This window comes from Mesoplodon densirostris, chromosome 2 (assembly GCF_025265405.1).
Source record: "Mesoplodon densirostris isolate mMesDen1 chromosome 2, mMesDen1 primary haplotype, whole genome shotgun sequence".
Classification (NCBI taxonomy): Eukaryota; Metazoa; Chordata; class Mammalia; order Artiodactyla; family Ziphiidae; genus Mesoplodon; species Mesoplodon densirostris.
Window position 1 is genome coordinate 92238251 of NC_082662.1, and position 17459 is coordinate 92255709.

Here is a 17459-nt window from a genome sequence, read left to right on the forward strand (position 1 = left end):
AACTGCCTTAGGTAAGTATGTGGAAAGTACCTCCAAACTCAGTGATATGTTTTATATATATTGATTATATGTTTTTGGTGTTATTAACATAAAATATTATTAAAGCTTTATTTTTTGGTTACAGTATTTCTGCACACAGTGAATCAGGGTAACGGGGTTGCTGTCCCATCTTATTTTCTAAATTGGTTATTTATACAATAAACCACACAGACAACTCCCAAGTTTTCCCACAATTTTCTTTTGTACAAATCTTGCCAGTAGCTCTCCAGAATTTATAAGTCTAGATGACATTACAGAAATTTTATTTTTAAGAGTTTTCACATGTGCTTCCTGTACTTTTAGAGTCCTGACACAAGAAATTACATTATTGCCAGTTGTGTGTAAAATTTAAGTTAAAACATTAATATATTTAATTATAAAGAACAGAATTTGAATGTGTAACAAATGAGTAGAGTCAAGTCAGTTGTGACTCAACTGCATCTTTGCAAGCAACTATATGGGTTGCTTTCAGTGGAGTGATCAGAATAACTCATCCTTACTGAATCAATTTTAGGATTCCATGTCAGTGGTCCAGTAAACTTGGGGTAAAATAAAGACTCTATGTAAGGAATCTGGTTTGATTTTCTTTTTAGTTTATAATGCTTATGTAAAGGGGTAAGCTGAGAAGAGACCTCCTTTTTTGACCACTCTTGAAAAGTGACCCATAATGATTACTGAGATTAAACTTCAGTGTATTTTATAAAAAATATGACTTACTTTCACAGAAGTGAAGAGATACAGTTGCACAATGGTGGTTACAATGGTAGAAATACCTATTGCCAATAAAATGTTAGCAAGAGATTTAAAAATGACTGTACAGCACCGCATCAGAGAACTGTATAACAGCAAAATGATTAATAATATTTTCTCATATAAATAAGATCCTTAAATCTCTTTTAGAAATAAATGAGGGGGAAGTGCTTTTTTTTTTCCTTATTCCTACCAAAATATTTTCTGATGTGGAGCAAAAGACAGTAAAAAAATGACAGAGTCAAAAAAAAAAAGACATTCATGCATTTAAGCCACCATTAATCTCTGACTCTAATATAAGGCAGATCATTAATCTTTTGTAAAACTATGACTTTAGCCACTTAAGCTCATTTTAGTGCTTTTCATGACAAGGACATGATAGGCCTTGTAAATTTAGGAGTTAAGATGTGTTTCCAACAGGTTAGTTTATACAGGCTCAGATGTTTTTTGAAACACCAACTTTATAACAAAAAATGCTTTGGAGAAATGATGAAAGTTGTTATAAAGAAAAACCAGAAAGGGTCTATAGAGTTTATCACAGATGACACTGTTAGATCAGTGAACACAAATTACATTTGCTTATGTGTCATCCTCAGTCTTAATGATGTGGAAAAGGGTGACATTGAATAGGACCTGGTGACCATTGTTCCAGGCATAAAGAGCTCTATCTCTTGCATTGTAGTCAAGCATGGATATGTGAAAGTATTGGTTATGAAAGGGAATGTCCGTGTACTCATATGTGGAGGTTTTGGTAGAATAGGAATAATACACCTTGGCTCCAGTTAAGTGGGAGTTGGTGACATACAGTGTCCCACAGATCATGAAGGATTCCCCCGCACTTCTCTTGGGATAGCCAGTGCTCCAGCTCTTCATTACCTCCAAGGTATCTTTGTTAAGTTGGCTGATGACAATATTGCCTGCATTCTGGTTAGTTGCATACACAGCCCACAGCCCGATTTCATCAGCCATTAGGTCGATGTCAGAGAACCCACCCCATGTGTAAGGGTAAACGTTGTGAAAACCAGCATACTCCAGGCTTCTTTGGGCAAGCACTCTCCCCATATCAAAGCTGTATTTGATGATGATGTTACTCTGATACTTGTTAAAATAGAGTGAGCCATTGTAGACAACATGGTTAGTTCCTGCCCATTTGAAAGGGAGGTTGTATGTCCTTGATTCGGCCCCGCTGACAAAGTCTGCAATTGATTTGTACTCACGGACAATTTTATTGTTAGTATAACTGTCCATGTACCAAACCTGGGAAGAAGGAAAAAGTGGAGTAATTAAATTCTGTACTTTTTTGAGAATTCCAAAATAAAGACAGTGAGAATCAGCGCATATTAATATTGTCATTCTCAGGCTCTGGAAGATTCTCTTACCACTTACCTGCTGCAGTTTGATAGTACTGCAGGCTTTGGCAAAAATAGTGACATGGTCTGTGTGGAAAGGAAACAACTAAATGTACTGCCTTGAAGTTGATTTGCTTTTTGTCCTTTGTTTTTTTGTTGTTTTAAAAATTTTTTACCATTCAGTGCATATCACTGAGTGAATCAAACATATATCAATGCAAATCACATCACTTTGTTCATTTACCTGATCAATTTGATTAGTAATAACTGCAAAAAAATCACGTTCAGAAAATTTATTTATTCCATCCCTTGCTCTGAAAAATATATGGCTTAATTTTGCACATTCAACTTATTTTTCCTTTATGGATACCACAGAACCTTCTAGTAATACTTGTTCATTGGATCAGCTTATAGGTACAACCACCTTTTAATGAAATAATTTTACTAATTTAGCTACTAAACTTGCTTGGATGTAACCCTTGAGAATCCTAATGTATACTGAGTTCTGTAATAGAACATAAATAGAGCTATGGTAAGTCTCTGGTATATTGATTTTCATAATACAGGCATTGCCAAACACCCTCTATGCTGTTTTCTTTCAAATTACCCCTAGATTCTCGGTATATTTTAGCTTGTTTAGTGAATTGGCTAGCTCTTGAGCTTTTTTACTTATTTAGTGTTTTTTTTCACACTAAGGAGCAAATTCTAGAAGGAATATACAGAAAATTTTGTATACTTGTAACTAGCCCTTTTCAAGCATAATATAGGACTAACCAATAAAAAATTAGACTCACTATACTGATGAATTATAGGATAGAACATTTTACTAAAATAAGTTTGCCATGTATCTGTAGATATGTTAATATTATCAAACTGAAAATATTTGCAAACAGTGTAACACTTTTCAAGTTGAAACTAATATCCCTGAAAAAAAAATGGATAGTCTAGTAGGCATAAAGCTTAAATAAAACATAATTCTAAGCAAAGGCATTTGAGGAAGCAACATACTCTGTTATTTTTTTCAGATGCTAAGGGATCTGTCATCCAAGCGCCAAATCGGGTTCCAGATGTCTTGACTGTAACTGGGCCTGTGATTTTCATCAATTTGCCACATGCTGAAATTAGAGTAACATGAACATGTTGGGTGAACATGGCCGGTGATTCCAACACACATACTTACACCAAGAACAAAGAAAGGAATCCTAAAACAAAGCAAATAGAATTAATACCACATTCTGAATAAATGATCATTTATGTGGGATGCTATGCATTTAACTATAATTTGAACCATGAGTAGTTGCTTTTTCAGTGCTCTAAATCTAAAGTGTGGAATTTTAAAACGGGAAATTATTTATACAATCTGGAAAGAGATAAATGAGGAACGTCATTATCATTATACCAGTCCAGCTGCTGCTTCTAAGTAAAGAAGCCAGCAAAATTAAATTTTCCATGATGCTGTTTACCTGATCATCAGCTTCCCCTCACCTGACCCTCTCTGCTCATGCTTTGAGACTTTGGACTACTTATGCAAGCCAGAAAGAACTCTGTTAGTCGATTTTCAGTTTGTATTGGTAAATGAGCAGCTCCTGTGAAAGTTATATTTATAGAATATAATAATAAAAATGTAATCACAACCTACCTGAAAGACGTAGAGTTTTGAAAAGTAAATGCCTTGTGCAGGCCTGATAGAGCAGCCCTAAAGGTACAGGGAAAAAATCCCACAAAACTCAAGCCCTCATACCCTGTAGTCCCATGCAGTGAAAGAGGTAGAGTATCAATTGATGTAATACATGATAAAAAACTAGTGACTTTCTTGAAAAATTATATTATTTATCACTCTATCTATGAATAAAATCTTAGGAAAAGCTTGGACTTCATAAATGCCAAAGTCTAAACCAAAAAGAAACCCAGACATTTTGTGAGATTTTTACAATAGAATAATTTAAAAGTGATTTATCATACACATTGTGAAAGGCAATATGAGTGCCTGTAAATGTTGACTTTTGGTCTAAACAAAGAAATTTTCCTATCCATTTATACTCCTCTTTTCTTTGTGTTCTTTTTTTACTTAAAAAAAATTGTTCTATATGGCCCATGTTTCTTAGATCCTCCTCTGCCTATCCTTAGAACTGATAAATTTCTACTTAGTGTCTGTCAGTTCCTGTATGTTTGGAAGGGAAAGAACAGATCCCCAAAGCAAATAAAGGACAAAACTAATTGTAACTTAGGGCTTATTTTGCCTCATTTTTCTCTATGTGTGTTCCTCATAAGAATAATTTGTAACTGGCAGAATACTAAGCCATGCAGTTAGAAAGATGATGAACGATAACATTATATTTTATGCTATTACTTCAGTGATAACTACACATTTAGTAATCTCCAGCTTCTTATGAACCCTAAACCGAATATATTTTTTTCTTCTTTTTTGAAGAAACTAGATGTGATAGCATCTTTATATATTTTATATAAAGGAATTACTTTATAACTTCCTAAGACCTGATAAACTGAGCAAATCAGAAGTCTTTGTGGCATTATCTATATTGAATAGCAAGATCTTCAGTTAAACCTATTTAGAATATATTAGCTCAACTTGGTATAAACACATGAACAATATGAGAATAAAATAGTATCAGTTTGAACTAGAAAAAAGTAAATGTATCCTGAAAGAATATAAGTTGAGTATATTCTCTGAATGCACTAAATTAGTGAAAGTAATATGATCTTCAATGATGGCCTACATAAATATTTCTAAATTCACAATGGTAAGTGCATGAAAATTTAAACTATAAGTATATTGAAATAAATAGAAAGACATCGCTCCCCATAAAAAACACCACAAATAAAATGTGACTTCTTCCTTATGCATGAAAAATAAATACTTTTGTGGAACAGGATACAAATAGCAAAAATAGGTGAAATATGAAAAAAACTGGCTAAGATGATGGTGCTTTTATCTCCTTTATTTTGCAAAATCTCATTAAAATGATAGTAAAGGAGTAAAACATGGGGGAAAAAACCCAAAGCAAAGAGAATGGTACAGAGCCATTAGTGGAGAATAAACTTTTCTTTTTTTAATAAATTTATTTATTTATTTAATTATTTGTTTATTTATTTATTTTTGGCTGCATTGGGTCCTCGTTGCTGTGTGCAGGCTTTCTTTAGTTGCAGTGAGTGGGGGCTATTTTTGTTGTGGCATGCAGGCTTCTCATTGTGGTGGCTCCTCGTTGTGGAGCATGGGGTCTAGGTGTGCAGGCTTCAGTAGTTGTAGCACTCAGCCTCAGTAGTTGTGACATGCAGGCTCTAGAGTGCAGGCTCAGTAGTTGCGGCGCTTGGGCTTAGTTGCTCTGCGACATGTGGGATCTTCCTGGACCACGGCTCTAATCCGTGTCCCCTGCATTGGCAGGTGGATTTTTAACCACTGCACCACCAGGGAAACCCCACTGCTCCACAAGGGAAGCCCAGAGAAGAAATTTTTAACAAATTTCTGGAAGGCAGAAAGTGATGGATAGTGGTAATTAAAGGTGTAGGATGAAATAAAATGCACTAGTGTCTACGCAGAGGAGATAAGAGCTGAGGATGGAGCTACTCTGCCTTGAAGAAAAGTAAGGGACACCTCACCGTGACGTGCAAGTGGTAGGAAAACTGATTAAATTAAAAGGATTTACCATACATATTATGAATGGCTGATAGGCATATGAAGAGATGTTCAACGTCATTAATTATTAGGGAAATGCAAATCAAAGCCACAATGAGATATCATCTTATGCCTGTTAGAATGACTATTATTGAAAAGATAAGAAATAACTGATGCTGGAGAGAATATGAAGATAAGGGAACATTTTTACACTGTTGGTGGGACTAAATTGGTACGGTCACTCTGGAAAATAGTATAGTGCTTTCTTAAAAAAAATAAGAATAGTATTACCATATGACTCAGCTATTCTACATCTGGGTATTTATCCAAAGACCGTGAAAACACTAATTTGAAAAGATACATGCACCCCTATGTTCATTGCAGTATTATTTACAATATCCATTATATGAAAACAGCCTAATTGTCCATCAATGGATGAATGGATAAAGAAGTATGCACAGTGGAATACTACATAGCCATAAGAAGAGAAACCCTGTCATTTATGACAATGTGGATGGACCTTGAAGGTATTATGCCACGTGAAAAATTCAGACAGAGAATGACGAATACCTTATGATTTCACTCATATGTGGAATCTAAAAAATGAAACGAATGAACAAACAAAATAACACAAAAGCAAACTGATAGATACAGAGATCAGATAGTGTCTCCCAGAGGGGAAGGGTTTGAGGTATGGGAGAAATAAGTGAAGGGGGTCAGCTGTTTGGTGATAGATGATACCTAGACTTGTGGTGATGATCACTTTGTAGTATATAAAGATGTTGAATTATAATGCTGTACCCCTGAAACTTGTATAACAAAAAATTGTTTAAAAAGTTAGGGATTCAGAAACATGGGTATAAAGGATGTTGCAGGTGAGATAGGACCTGGAAAACAAGAACACCACTGAAAGAATCGCTTAAGATCAATTGATACCATATTCATCCTTGATGTGGGACCCCAGAAGGCAGTTTAAAAATCTACAAAACTGTGTTAATTGCCTGATGAGACTTAGGCCAACTTATGAAAGCATTGGAGCTCCAGAACAAAGGTTCTTGCATTCTGACATTGGTAGTTTCTTTGCCTACTCACCATGGAATGAAGTGTCCATTCCTACCTAAATACAGAATTTCCAAGCAGATTTATTGTTCAAATCTTTTAAAAAATCAATGGTTAACCAAGGATTAGCATATGTTTTTGAAAAGCTTACAATAAGAATGACAAACGTAAATGTGCAGAAAACCCAGACCACCATAAAAAGAGAGATAATTCAGAGAGCAGAAGAAATTCTAGAGTCTTTAAAGATATTTGTATATTGTAGACTATATACTCTGAAAGGAAAACACAAAAGATCTACTGGAAACTTAAGATATGATTTCATTTTAAAAAATAATAGGTTGGAAGATGAAAAGAGTTATTCCCAAAATTAAAAGAAAAAGATAAAAATGAAAATAAGACAAAATATATGGATGCATATAGGATTGATCCAGAAGCTCCAACATCTGAAAAGCAACTTTCTAGAATGAGAGGAGAGAGAAAAAGAGTAAAGAAAATTATCGAAGAAATTATTCATGGAATTTCCCCAGATACAAAACCTAAATATTTGGAATAAAAGCCTATACTATAATAAATGAAAAAAATATTTACTCCTAAAAAATTTACTGTGAAATTTTAGAAGGTACTGAATGAAGTGAAGATATCGGACCTTTTCACAGAAAATGTGTGACGACACATGCAGACAAATAACAACTAGACTGACATTGGCTTTTCATCGATACTGGATGCTTGAAGATAATAATCAGTGCCTTTATATTTAGGAAGAAAAATCAGGGGAAGATAAAATAAGGATATTTTCTGACTTGCAAACTTCAAAGTTTACCTACAATGTACTCTTTTTAAAGAAGTTACTTGAGGTTATATTGCAGCAAAATAAGCAAATATACAGACAGTGGAAAATCAGGAAAATATGATTTCTTGTTTCAGAGTGACAGCTGTGCAGAAGGCCTTGAGAATAGTTAGTCCAGAATGGACAGAATCTCTAGGAGGGTGGTCTCAGAAAGAAGAGGAATTAATCTATAGAAATACTGTATGAGACCTTCTAGGAAAAAACTGGTTATGGTGAAGTCAATTATTGGAGTACATAAGAGGAGAATTCATTTGAACTTAACTCTAGTAACAGTCTCATTTGAATAGCACTGATGTGACATTTGACTCAGAGACATTGAAGTCCACCACTTAGCTGCCGAAGAATAACATCAGCATTGTGATAATAATGCAAGCACTCATGTTTAACTTGTAGAATCAGGCTGTGAACTAATTACAGAATATTTAACAGACATTTCATCTGTTCCGTGATTATTGAAAAGACACAATGTTTCCAACCATGATAACATAAAAGCATAGGTAAAGTGCACACTGTGAGAAAAGTAAAAATTGAAAGAAGAAATGATAGAAAGATGGGGGTGTAACTGTCTTTGTATTTAAAAATATGGTGTTTAGAGAGTTTTCCTAGAGTTGAGGAAAAAATAATAATATTTAAATATAAGTGAATAGTTATGAAAGCATATTATGAGGAAACAAGAAAGAAAGTGGCTTTGGCTGGGCTATCTATATCCTCACATTGCAGAGCAGAAAGTCAGTAAACAACGTCCAAAACTGATAAACCAAAAAAAAGTGGAAAAAAGCATATTAACCACCTGAAGCCATAAATTTAACCACCTGAAGCCCTAAAATTAAATGTGATTGGCTTTGGAAAGCAGAGCTGGAGGAGGAGACTGTTGCTTTTTATTCCAAGTCCTTTTTATTTAAGCATATAATTTTCTAGCCATGCACATACAATATTTAATTATAATTTAAAAAGTTAAAATAGTTGCAAAAACTTAAAAGCAGACATCAAATTTAAAAAGCAAAAATCACATTTATATACTGCCTATTGAAAGATCATTTCCAGATTTTTATTTGCCATGCTTCTTTGCAGGTTTAGGAAGTAGGTGGAAATTGAAGATGTAAGTAAGTCTCCAGAATTGGAAGCTGTGAATATTTTGCATTTTAATTTGGTTTCAGTACTGCAAGCACTAGTTTGAAATTGTGTTCTTTAAACTTCTAGCTCTGTCTTACAATTGATAATGCAATCTCTCTAGTTCTTTTAATCTTAAAAAAAATAGAATCCATACTATGAATTTTAACATTCATCAGTTACTTCCTATAGATGTTAAGAAAAGCTAATAAGTGTTAACATTGGTTAGTACATTTGGAGGATCTGTACTAAAAGATACTAATCATGTGATTCTAGTAGAAATGTTGTACATTTTATTTCAAAATAGTAAGTGATTATGACCTTGGAAACATATGCTCCTGTTGAATAACTACTTTTTTTTTTTTTTTTTTTCTTTTTGCGGTATGCGGGCCTCTCACTGTTGTGGCCTCTCCCGTTGCGGAGCACAGGCTCCGGATGCGCAGGCCCAGCGGCCATGGCTCACGGGCCCAGCCGCTCCGCGGCATATGGGATCCTCCCAGACCGGGGCACGAACCCATATCCCCTGCATCGGCAGGCGGACTCTTAACCACTGCGCCACCAGGGAGGCCCGAATAACTACTTTTTATAAGAGGAAAAATTAGTCTAAAATGTCTTGAAAAATATCCTTTAAAGATGAATAATATTTTATGATCACTTGAAAAAAAATACAAAGAATCTCAGATGCCAGTTTAAATTTGTTCTGGACATAGATCAATGTAATGTCCCAAATATGAAACATAAACATAATGGAATGTTCATCCCCAGAAAACTTTATACCCAGAGGAAATGACCAAGTGGTAACACAATCAGTAAGAAATTATGATGATGTCAGGTTGTTCTGATACTAAAAGTGAATAGAGATTTTGTAGTTACAAAGTTTGATATAACATTTTAGAGGGACAGACTGTAAAATTAAACCTCAAACTGTGGTTTTTAACCTACCTTATCAGCAAAATTGGCTCCTTTGCCATAGGTGGCCTCTATTGCCTGAAGGCTGGAGCATAGTTTGGACAAAGCAAGAAGACACAAAGCTCATATTTCCCTCAGTCATATGCATACTTTAGATGTTGATTTGTTTTCTGGGTTTAAATGATCCTCTGGATTCAGTTTATGTCAACATAACTTTAATATGAATTGAGTTGGATTGGTTAGTAAAATCTGAATAAGAACCATCTCTGGGACTAGGATTCATGCCATGAATCAACATTTCCAGATACTGATAATGCATTGGTGGCTTGGGGTATCTTGGCTTCTGGGGTATTTGGCTCTAACCCAGTATTGTATCCATATGGCAAAGAGATACTGCTAAGCCTTGTAATGTTTAGACCAGGAATTAAGTCAGAAATTATACCAGAGGTTAAAGGCTTCTGACATCTCAACTAAAAATGACTTTGCTTTCTTTTTGTAGCAGTAGGTTTTTCTCTGAAATATGGTAGAGGGTAAAATAAATAGTTATGATTTAAATGTAAAATAATAATTTTTTAAACAACCATTCACTAAGAAGTTATTATGTACCAGGACTGCTAGATACTGGGGATATAAGGTGAACAGGGAGACAAAATAGGTTCATAGGTTGTAGCTTCTCAAAGTACCATTGCTTATATGCTATCCTTTCTACTTCTTTTCTTCTTTTTCTTTTTTTAAATTAACTGGCAAGGAAAGTTAAGAAGTTATTTCAGGCCAAATCTATGTTGAGAAAAAAAGGGTGTAGCATTGAGTGCACTGAATATCTGTTGATAATAAATAAAAATTATAGAAATTCAGCCCTGGGTACTAAAATATATAATAGCACTTCTTTCATTAAGACAGCCTTCTTAGATAACTTGAAATTTATCTCATTTTAAAACACATTTACCTCTACTGTTCTGCAAAACATACCCTTAAACTGTGAAATATGGAAAGAAACAAGCAATTTCAACTAATCTCCCATGTTCGTTTTCTGTAAAAAATGGTGAGAGTCTAGAAAGGATAAGTTTACTACAGTTATACAACTTATTAGGTCTTACTGATTTGGTCCTGCATATGTGTCTTAATGGTAGTTGTCTTGTCTCTGTGAAAGTTAACTTATCTCTATTATCTAGTAAATCAATATAAATTTTGCAAACTTTTAACTCTGGGAGATTTCAGTGAATGGGTTTTTAAGTTAGATAAAAACCATTTTCAAAATATGTATGTGAAACTATGTTAGCTCTAGTTTCAAATAAAGATATTTCATATCTAGTCTCTGGCCAGGGAAGATTCTATGAACATTTATGAACATTGTGTTTTTCCTGCTTTGATTCTTTGTGTATTTCTTTCTCCATTAGCTATCTCTCCTCTGCCTAGCGACTCACAATGTGCAAAGCTAACATTTGTCTTCCTGGCACCACTCGGAATTTGAACTCAGTCCACCACAACTTTTCATCCCAAAGTTGTAGCCTTTGAGTAAACCAAGCTTTGTAGTATTAATGTAAAAAATACACTTGAAGTGAAGAATTAATGACCTAAAGTATTGACGATTTTAAAATAATGTCTATGTTTATCTTAAATGAGTCCTTTAGTTTCTTAGTCTGAAAAAGTGAGTACATTGAACATTTTGGACTCCATAGCAATAAACTTGCTTAAAATCCAAAATAGGTCTATGATAATTATGTATGGAAATGTCCTTTACTCTACACTGTGTCATGGATAAAGTGCTTTGCATAAAGTTCTTCCACTTTGGGTGATCATGGTGGGGTGGCCTATTGATTAATCAATTCTTTTACCATCTATCTTGTTTGGTGGGAGTAATTGATTCTTATTATAGTCAGTTCTGCCTCAGAAAGCACACACGTAAGTGCTGAAAGAAGGGCTTTTGGATGTGGTCTTCAGTTAGGTGTGTTTCATTCCCTCATTTATTCATTCATCCAAGATTTAATGAGCATCAAACATTGTTCTTGGTACTAGAACTACAATGCTGAAAAAGACAAACACCTCTGTTCTGGTGAGTAGGGAAGACCTTTCAAAGAAGGTGATATTTAATTTGGGATCTAATTGACAGGCAGCCATGGATCCTTGAAGAGAAAGATGTTTAGACATTGAATCAACCAGAAAAAGATAGGATTTTAAAGTAATTGGAGGCATGGTTTAAGAAATCTGCCTGGATTTGAATCCTGATTTTATCACTCACTCTCTGGAGGACTTGAACAAATTTTAACCTGTCAGTGTCTCATGGATAACAGCAGTAATAATATCTAACTCAAAGGGTTATTGGGAAGATTAAATAAAAAATAAATGCTAAGTGTTTTGATCAGTATTTGGTACAGTTAATTGTCTAATAAATGTTAACTATTACTATTGTTCTTGTAAAGGCCCTGGATTTGGATATGCTTGGTGAGTTAAGAGAAATTGAAGTAAAAATGCAGGCCAGTGTGTCCAGAGAAAACTTGGAAAAGTAGAAGATGAGGTTGGAGAATTGAACGGAATAAAGCTTTGTAAAATCAGAGTATTTGGATTTTATTCTAGGTATGATGGAAAGCTATTGCAGGATTTTAAGAAGATGGGAAAGTGACAGAATGTGAGCTACGTTTAAAAAAAAAGATCACTCTAGCTACATGTGGAAAATTAATTGTAGAGGAGATAGAGTATAGGCAGAGGGACACACTGAATGTCATCACATTGGTCAGGTGGGAGATAATGAAAGTGGTGATGAAGATGGAGAAAAGTAGATGGATTTGGGTTATGGTTTTGTTTTGGTTTCTTTTCTTTTCTTTTTTGGATAAAGTCAATAGGACCAGGCTTTGGATTAGACATTAGGATGAAAATTAAAAAGAGAAATTAAAGAAAATCTCAAACTGAAAAATAATTTAGAGATATTTGGTTTGTTCAGATGGTCAGATTGTAGTGTCATTTATTCAGATGAAATGCTGAGGAAGGAATGGGTTTGGAAAGAAAAATAAAAAATTGGGCTTCCCCGGTGGCGCAGTGGTTGAGAGTCCGCCTGCCGATGCAGGGGACACGGGTTCGTGCCCTGGTCCGGGAAGATCCCACATGCTGTGGAGCGGCTGGGCCCGTGAGCCATGGCCACTGGGCCTGCGCGTCTGGAGCCTGTGCTCCGCAATGGGAGAGGCCACAACAGTGAGAGGCCTGCGTACTGCAAAAAAAAAAAAAAAAAAAGAAAAATCAAGAATTCACTATGGGTTATTTAAAGTTGTTCATGACTATTATCCATGCCAGTAGAGATGTAGAGAAAATAGTATGCAAATGTAGGTAGGAGACACTCTTCTGAGACACAGTTTTTTTGTTTTTTTGTTTTTTTCTTTTTCTGGTATGCAGGCCTCTCACTGTTGTGGCCTTTCCCGTTGCGGAGCACAGGCTCCGGACACGCAGGCCCAGCGGCCATGGCTCACGGGCCCAGCCGCTTCGCGACATGTGGGATCTTCCCGGACCGGGGTACGAACCCGTGTCCCCTTCATCGGCAGGCAGACTCTCAGCCACTGCGCCACCAGGGAAGCCCTGAGACATTGTTTTGACAGTCTTCAGCACACTGAAGATAGTGAAAGCCAGAGCCTTGGAGAGAGGACATACAGAAAGAAGAGGAAGGCATTTAGAACAGAGTTCTGGGACATCACAGTACTTCTAGCACCCAGCAAAGGAGCCCAATAAGAAGCTATACATGGAATAGGAAAAATAGTGCAGTGTTAAGAAATCCTAAAGAAGAAAATGTTTTAAGAAGGATGGTGTACTGATTTCTGGGGAATACAGAGGTGTCTAGAAAATCAAAGAAATGACATGGAATTTGGCAGCAAGCAGTCATTGGTGATTACAAAAATGAAATGAAGAGAATGTTGAGATCAGAAGCTGAGTTGGATCTGGTTTTGAAAAGAGTGCATGCCAAAGCAGCAGCTATAAAAGATTATTTTGAAGAAGAAGCAGAGAAAAGGGGGTGAAGAAATATAAGGTTGTGGGGAAATTTTATTCTTGTGCTGATGTTACTATTGTTGCTTAATAAAGATTTGTTTGCCTTTATAAATAATCTAGTAGAGAGGGAGAAACTTATGATATGAAAGAGAATAATAAATGAATTTCATAAGCAAATGGTAGTTTAATCTATTTATTAACTATGCCTCTTTTAACAGTTTTGTTGTCTGTCTCTCTGTTCTGACTTCCACAGTTTTCCAGGAATGTTCTTTATGTAGTATATTTCTTCCAGGTTAGAATCCTGAGGTGGGTGTTAGGTGGTCTGGCTTCTAATCTAAGCCACAATATTAAATCATTGTGTAATATTGGATAATGTTCTTATTCTCCAGGGTGGAGTTTCCTCATCTCTAAGATGGAAGTTCTGAAGCTTGACATTTTGTTACTCTAAGGGCACATGGAATGGATATGGGATCAGTAGACATTTATGCTGATGGGGAGAAGGTGGTATTATTTGTGGTAGTTGTAAAATACACACACGTCATCAGGGTGATCATGATCATGGACATCATCATTATCTACCCTTACTCTTGGGAAGCAAAACACAGAAAGGGCTCTTGATGTTGATTTCTTCCCAGTAGAAGTTTCTCTTAAAAATAGTTATTAGGGTCCTAAGCTAAAATTCATATTGTTAAATGATATTAGTAAAATTAGAGTTGCAGGAATTTATAAAAACTGGCCACTTTTTTATTTATAATTCATGGTAGTATTAAGTAAACACAGGTATTCTCATTCTAACAGAGCACAGAAATTATAAAGTAAAATAAACAGTGAAAGTCATTTCCATTTATTGGTTTCCCCAAACTAGCTTTTGTTCAAATAAACATTATTTTTCTCACTTTACTCTCACTTTCTATGAGGACAAAGGAAGCCAGACAGAAAGGATAATTTCCCCAAATGCGTGGAAGACAAACGTTCCTGCAAAAGTGGATGGCAAAGAAGGAAGCTGAGTCTTGCTTCATTGATTTTTTCCTGCTATGCTCTTCTGTCTGCAGTGAGACACATGAAAATATTAGCATTTTATAATATATTACATGTGCAGGGTTCTGTGTGTTCAGAAAATATACTGAATGGGTAGTTGAGAAAAGTAACCATTTTAATACTCTGATGATTTTGAGACATTAACGTTTTTATTATCAGTTACAATACATATTTATCAATAAGTAGCTCAGGAAAAGGTATCATTTGGGAATCAGCAGGAAGATCAGTTGTTTGGATCAATGAAGCATAAAAACCATCTTTTTGTTTATTTCTTTAATATATAATTGTACTTTGTAATGTTGTGTACTAATAGCTCTGGATTTGAATCCTAAGACCATGCCAATATAAATAAATTTAATGGAGTGGCAAATATGTTTATGAAAGAATGTTACTTCTTTTTACTTAAAGGCCATTGGAGAACTCATGTAGCAAGAAGTAGATATGATTTGATCTTTAAAGTCTTTCTATTAAAGCTACTTAAAGTAAGTTTTTCTCTACCATACGTTTGATAGTAAGATCTATTTATATTATTTAACTTTTTATTTGTATGTCTAATCTTACCAACTATACTGCTGAAGGAAAGGTGGGGATAAGAATGAACATAACAGATGCCATATTGCATGGCATGGAATGAGTTTTCAGTGGGTGTCTGGTAAATGGGATCAAGAATAATATGTGTCTAAATACCTCCACTTACCAAAGTTAACACAATTTTACTCTTAAATTATTTTAAAAACTGCCTGAACTTTTTCTGAAATAAAGCTTATATTATGAACATATCTTTAAGGAGAAGCCTATCTAACATCCAAACTAAATGGAGCAGAATTGCATTATTAAAACTGAATAATTTGGCTTGCCTCTAAAAACACAGGCTTTATATTGTTAAAAGGTTTATAATTTAGTTGTAATCTAGGAAAATTTAGGACAGTAAAAAGAAAGATAAACAATAAATCAATTTATGGTAAAACAGGATATACCAGTTACCCCAAAAATGTGCTAAAATCACTAGGGTCTCAGGATTCCAGAAGAATGAATCATCAGGTGCATGGATACCAGAGAAATTTCATTCCATATTATAATCTGGAATTTTAGGAAGAATAGGACTCTTTGGTAAATGACTTATTTGAAGCTCTCCTCAATTTAATTTGAGGAGGTATTCTTATAAATTTCTACCATTATATTTCCAAGTTAAATTGCACTCTTCTTCATCCCAGGCACACAGTTTGACTTTCATGTTAATTCTTTCTTTCACTGAGATTTTTCACTGTCTCTTGCTTTAAGTACTAAGTACAGCCAAATATCTGGTGTTTTGGGAATGAAATACTGCATTGCCATTGAAGAAAGAACAGATGGCAATAAAAACAAGGATTAAAAAAAGACTGTGCTTTTGTTGTCTTTTTTCCCAAAAGATTTTTTGTTTTGTAAAAGATATAGATGTTTTATCTTTGACATACACTGATTTATTTCTTGAAAGCAACATAAAGCTTTTTATTTTAAAAATAATATTTGCTCTCAGAAACTCTGTAGATACCAATTTTTACCTGTTATGTTTCAGATGTTTTATCACAGTCTATAGAGATTCAACTGGAACAAGACACAGATGATCCCTGACTTCTCAGAGCAGAGGACACCTTGTCTATAAGGTAGTGAAGATTAAAGAGAAGGAAATGGGAATTTTCTGTAAAATATCTGAAGTGTCATGGGGGGGGGTGTACGGTGGGGACATGTGGGAGACTGTGCCAGGGGAATTCAGCCATGTTGAGGAGCAATCAGAGAGGGCTCCACAGAAAAGCTGGTATCTGGTCTGTAAAATGAAAAAGCAAGCTTAGAATTTGGATAGGTAAGGTAGGGAGGAAGAGTGTTCCATGAAAGGGGAGAGGAAGTTCAGTGTCCAGGAGCTGAAGAAACATGCACGATTGAGGAACTGAAAGGATTAAAATGACTAACGCTTAGAGTGAGTGCCTGGTGAAAATTTGAGAGAAAAGGGCTAGAGTTAGGCAGAATCCATGTCATCAAGACAAACGAGGCAAAGCTATTGAGAATTAATTTTAAAGGAAAATCACTTAAACAAGGTATAATATAATTAGATTTGCATGTCAAAAAGATTATTCTAAATTCCTAGTGTGGTAGAGAGGGAATGACTTCAGGTAAGGGGAGCGGTTAGGAGGCCATTGCGGTAATCCATCTGAGAGGTGATCAGTGGTGCTGTGGACTAGGGTGGTGGAAGTGTGAATGCAGAAAAGAGGTGGTTTTGATAAATCGTGAGGGAGAGGGGAGATGTGGTGATTGCATGTGAGTGAAATTCAAGGAAGAATCAAAAGTGACTCTGGGGCTTCCCTGGTGGCGCAGTGGTTGAGAGTCCGCCTGCCGATGCAGGGGACACGGGTTCGTGCCCCGATCCCGGAAGATCCCACATGCCGCGGAGCGGCTGGGCCCGCGAGCCATGGCCGCGGAGCCTGTGTGTCCGGAGCCTGTGCTCCGCAACGGGAGAGGCCACAGCAGTGAGAGGCCCGCGTACAGAAAAAAAAAAAAAAAAAAAAAAAAAAAAAAAAAAAAAAAAGTGACTCTGACTTCATTCTTTCTATAGCAGTTGGGTTCTGTTTACTGAGTTAAACTTACTGAGGTGTCCAGGGCGTTTCTCTATTATTAGGTACCCAACAAAACACATCATGTGTGGGAAAGAAATCTCAGTCTTTGAACTCAGAAGGACTTGGGTTTAAAGTTGTTGCCTCCAACATGTACCTCTGGCAAATGA

General features: G+C 35.5%; 1 protein-coding gene across 2 annotated transcripts in view; it reads right to left on the bottom strand.

Moving 5' to 3' along the window:
* Positions 1-1368: 1368 nt before the first annotated feature.
* Positions 1369-17459, bottom strand: part of OLFM3 (olfactomedin 3) — a 43622-nt gene continuing 27531 nt past the window's right edge. For both annotated transcript variants that reach the window (XM_060085783.1, XM_060085773.1), the window contains 2 exons: positions 3147-3253; positions 1369-2046 (listed from right to left, as the gene is read on the bottom strand). In XM_060085783.1, coding sequence (XP_059941766.1) covers positions 1369-2046; positions 3147-3253 — 785 coding nt within the window. The remainder of the gene's footprint in view (positions 2047-3146; positions 3254-17459) is intronic.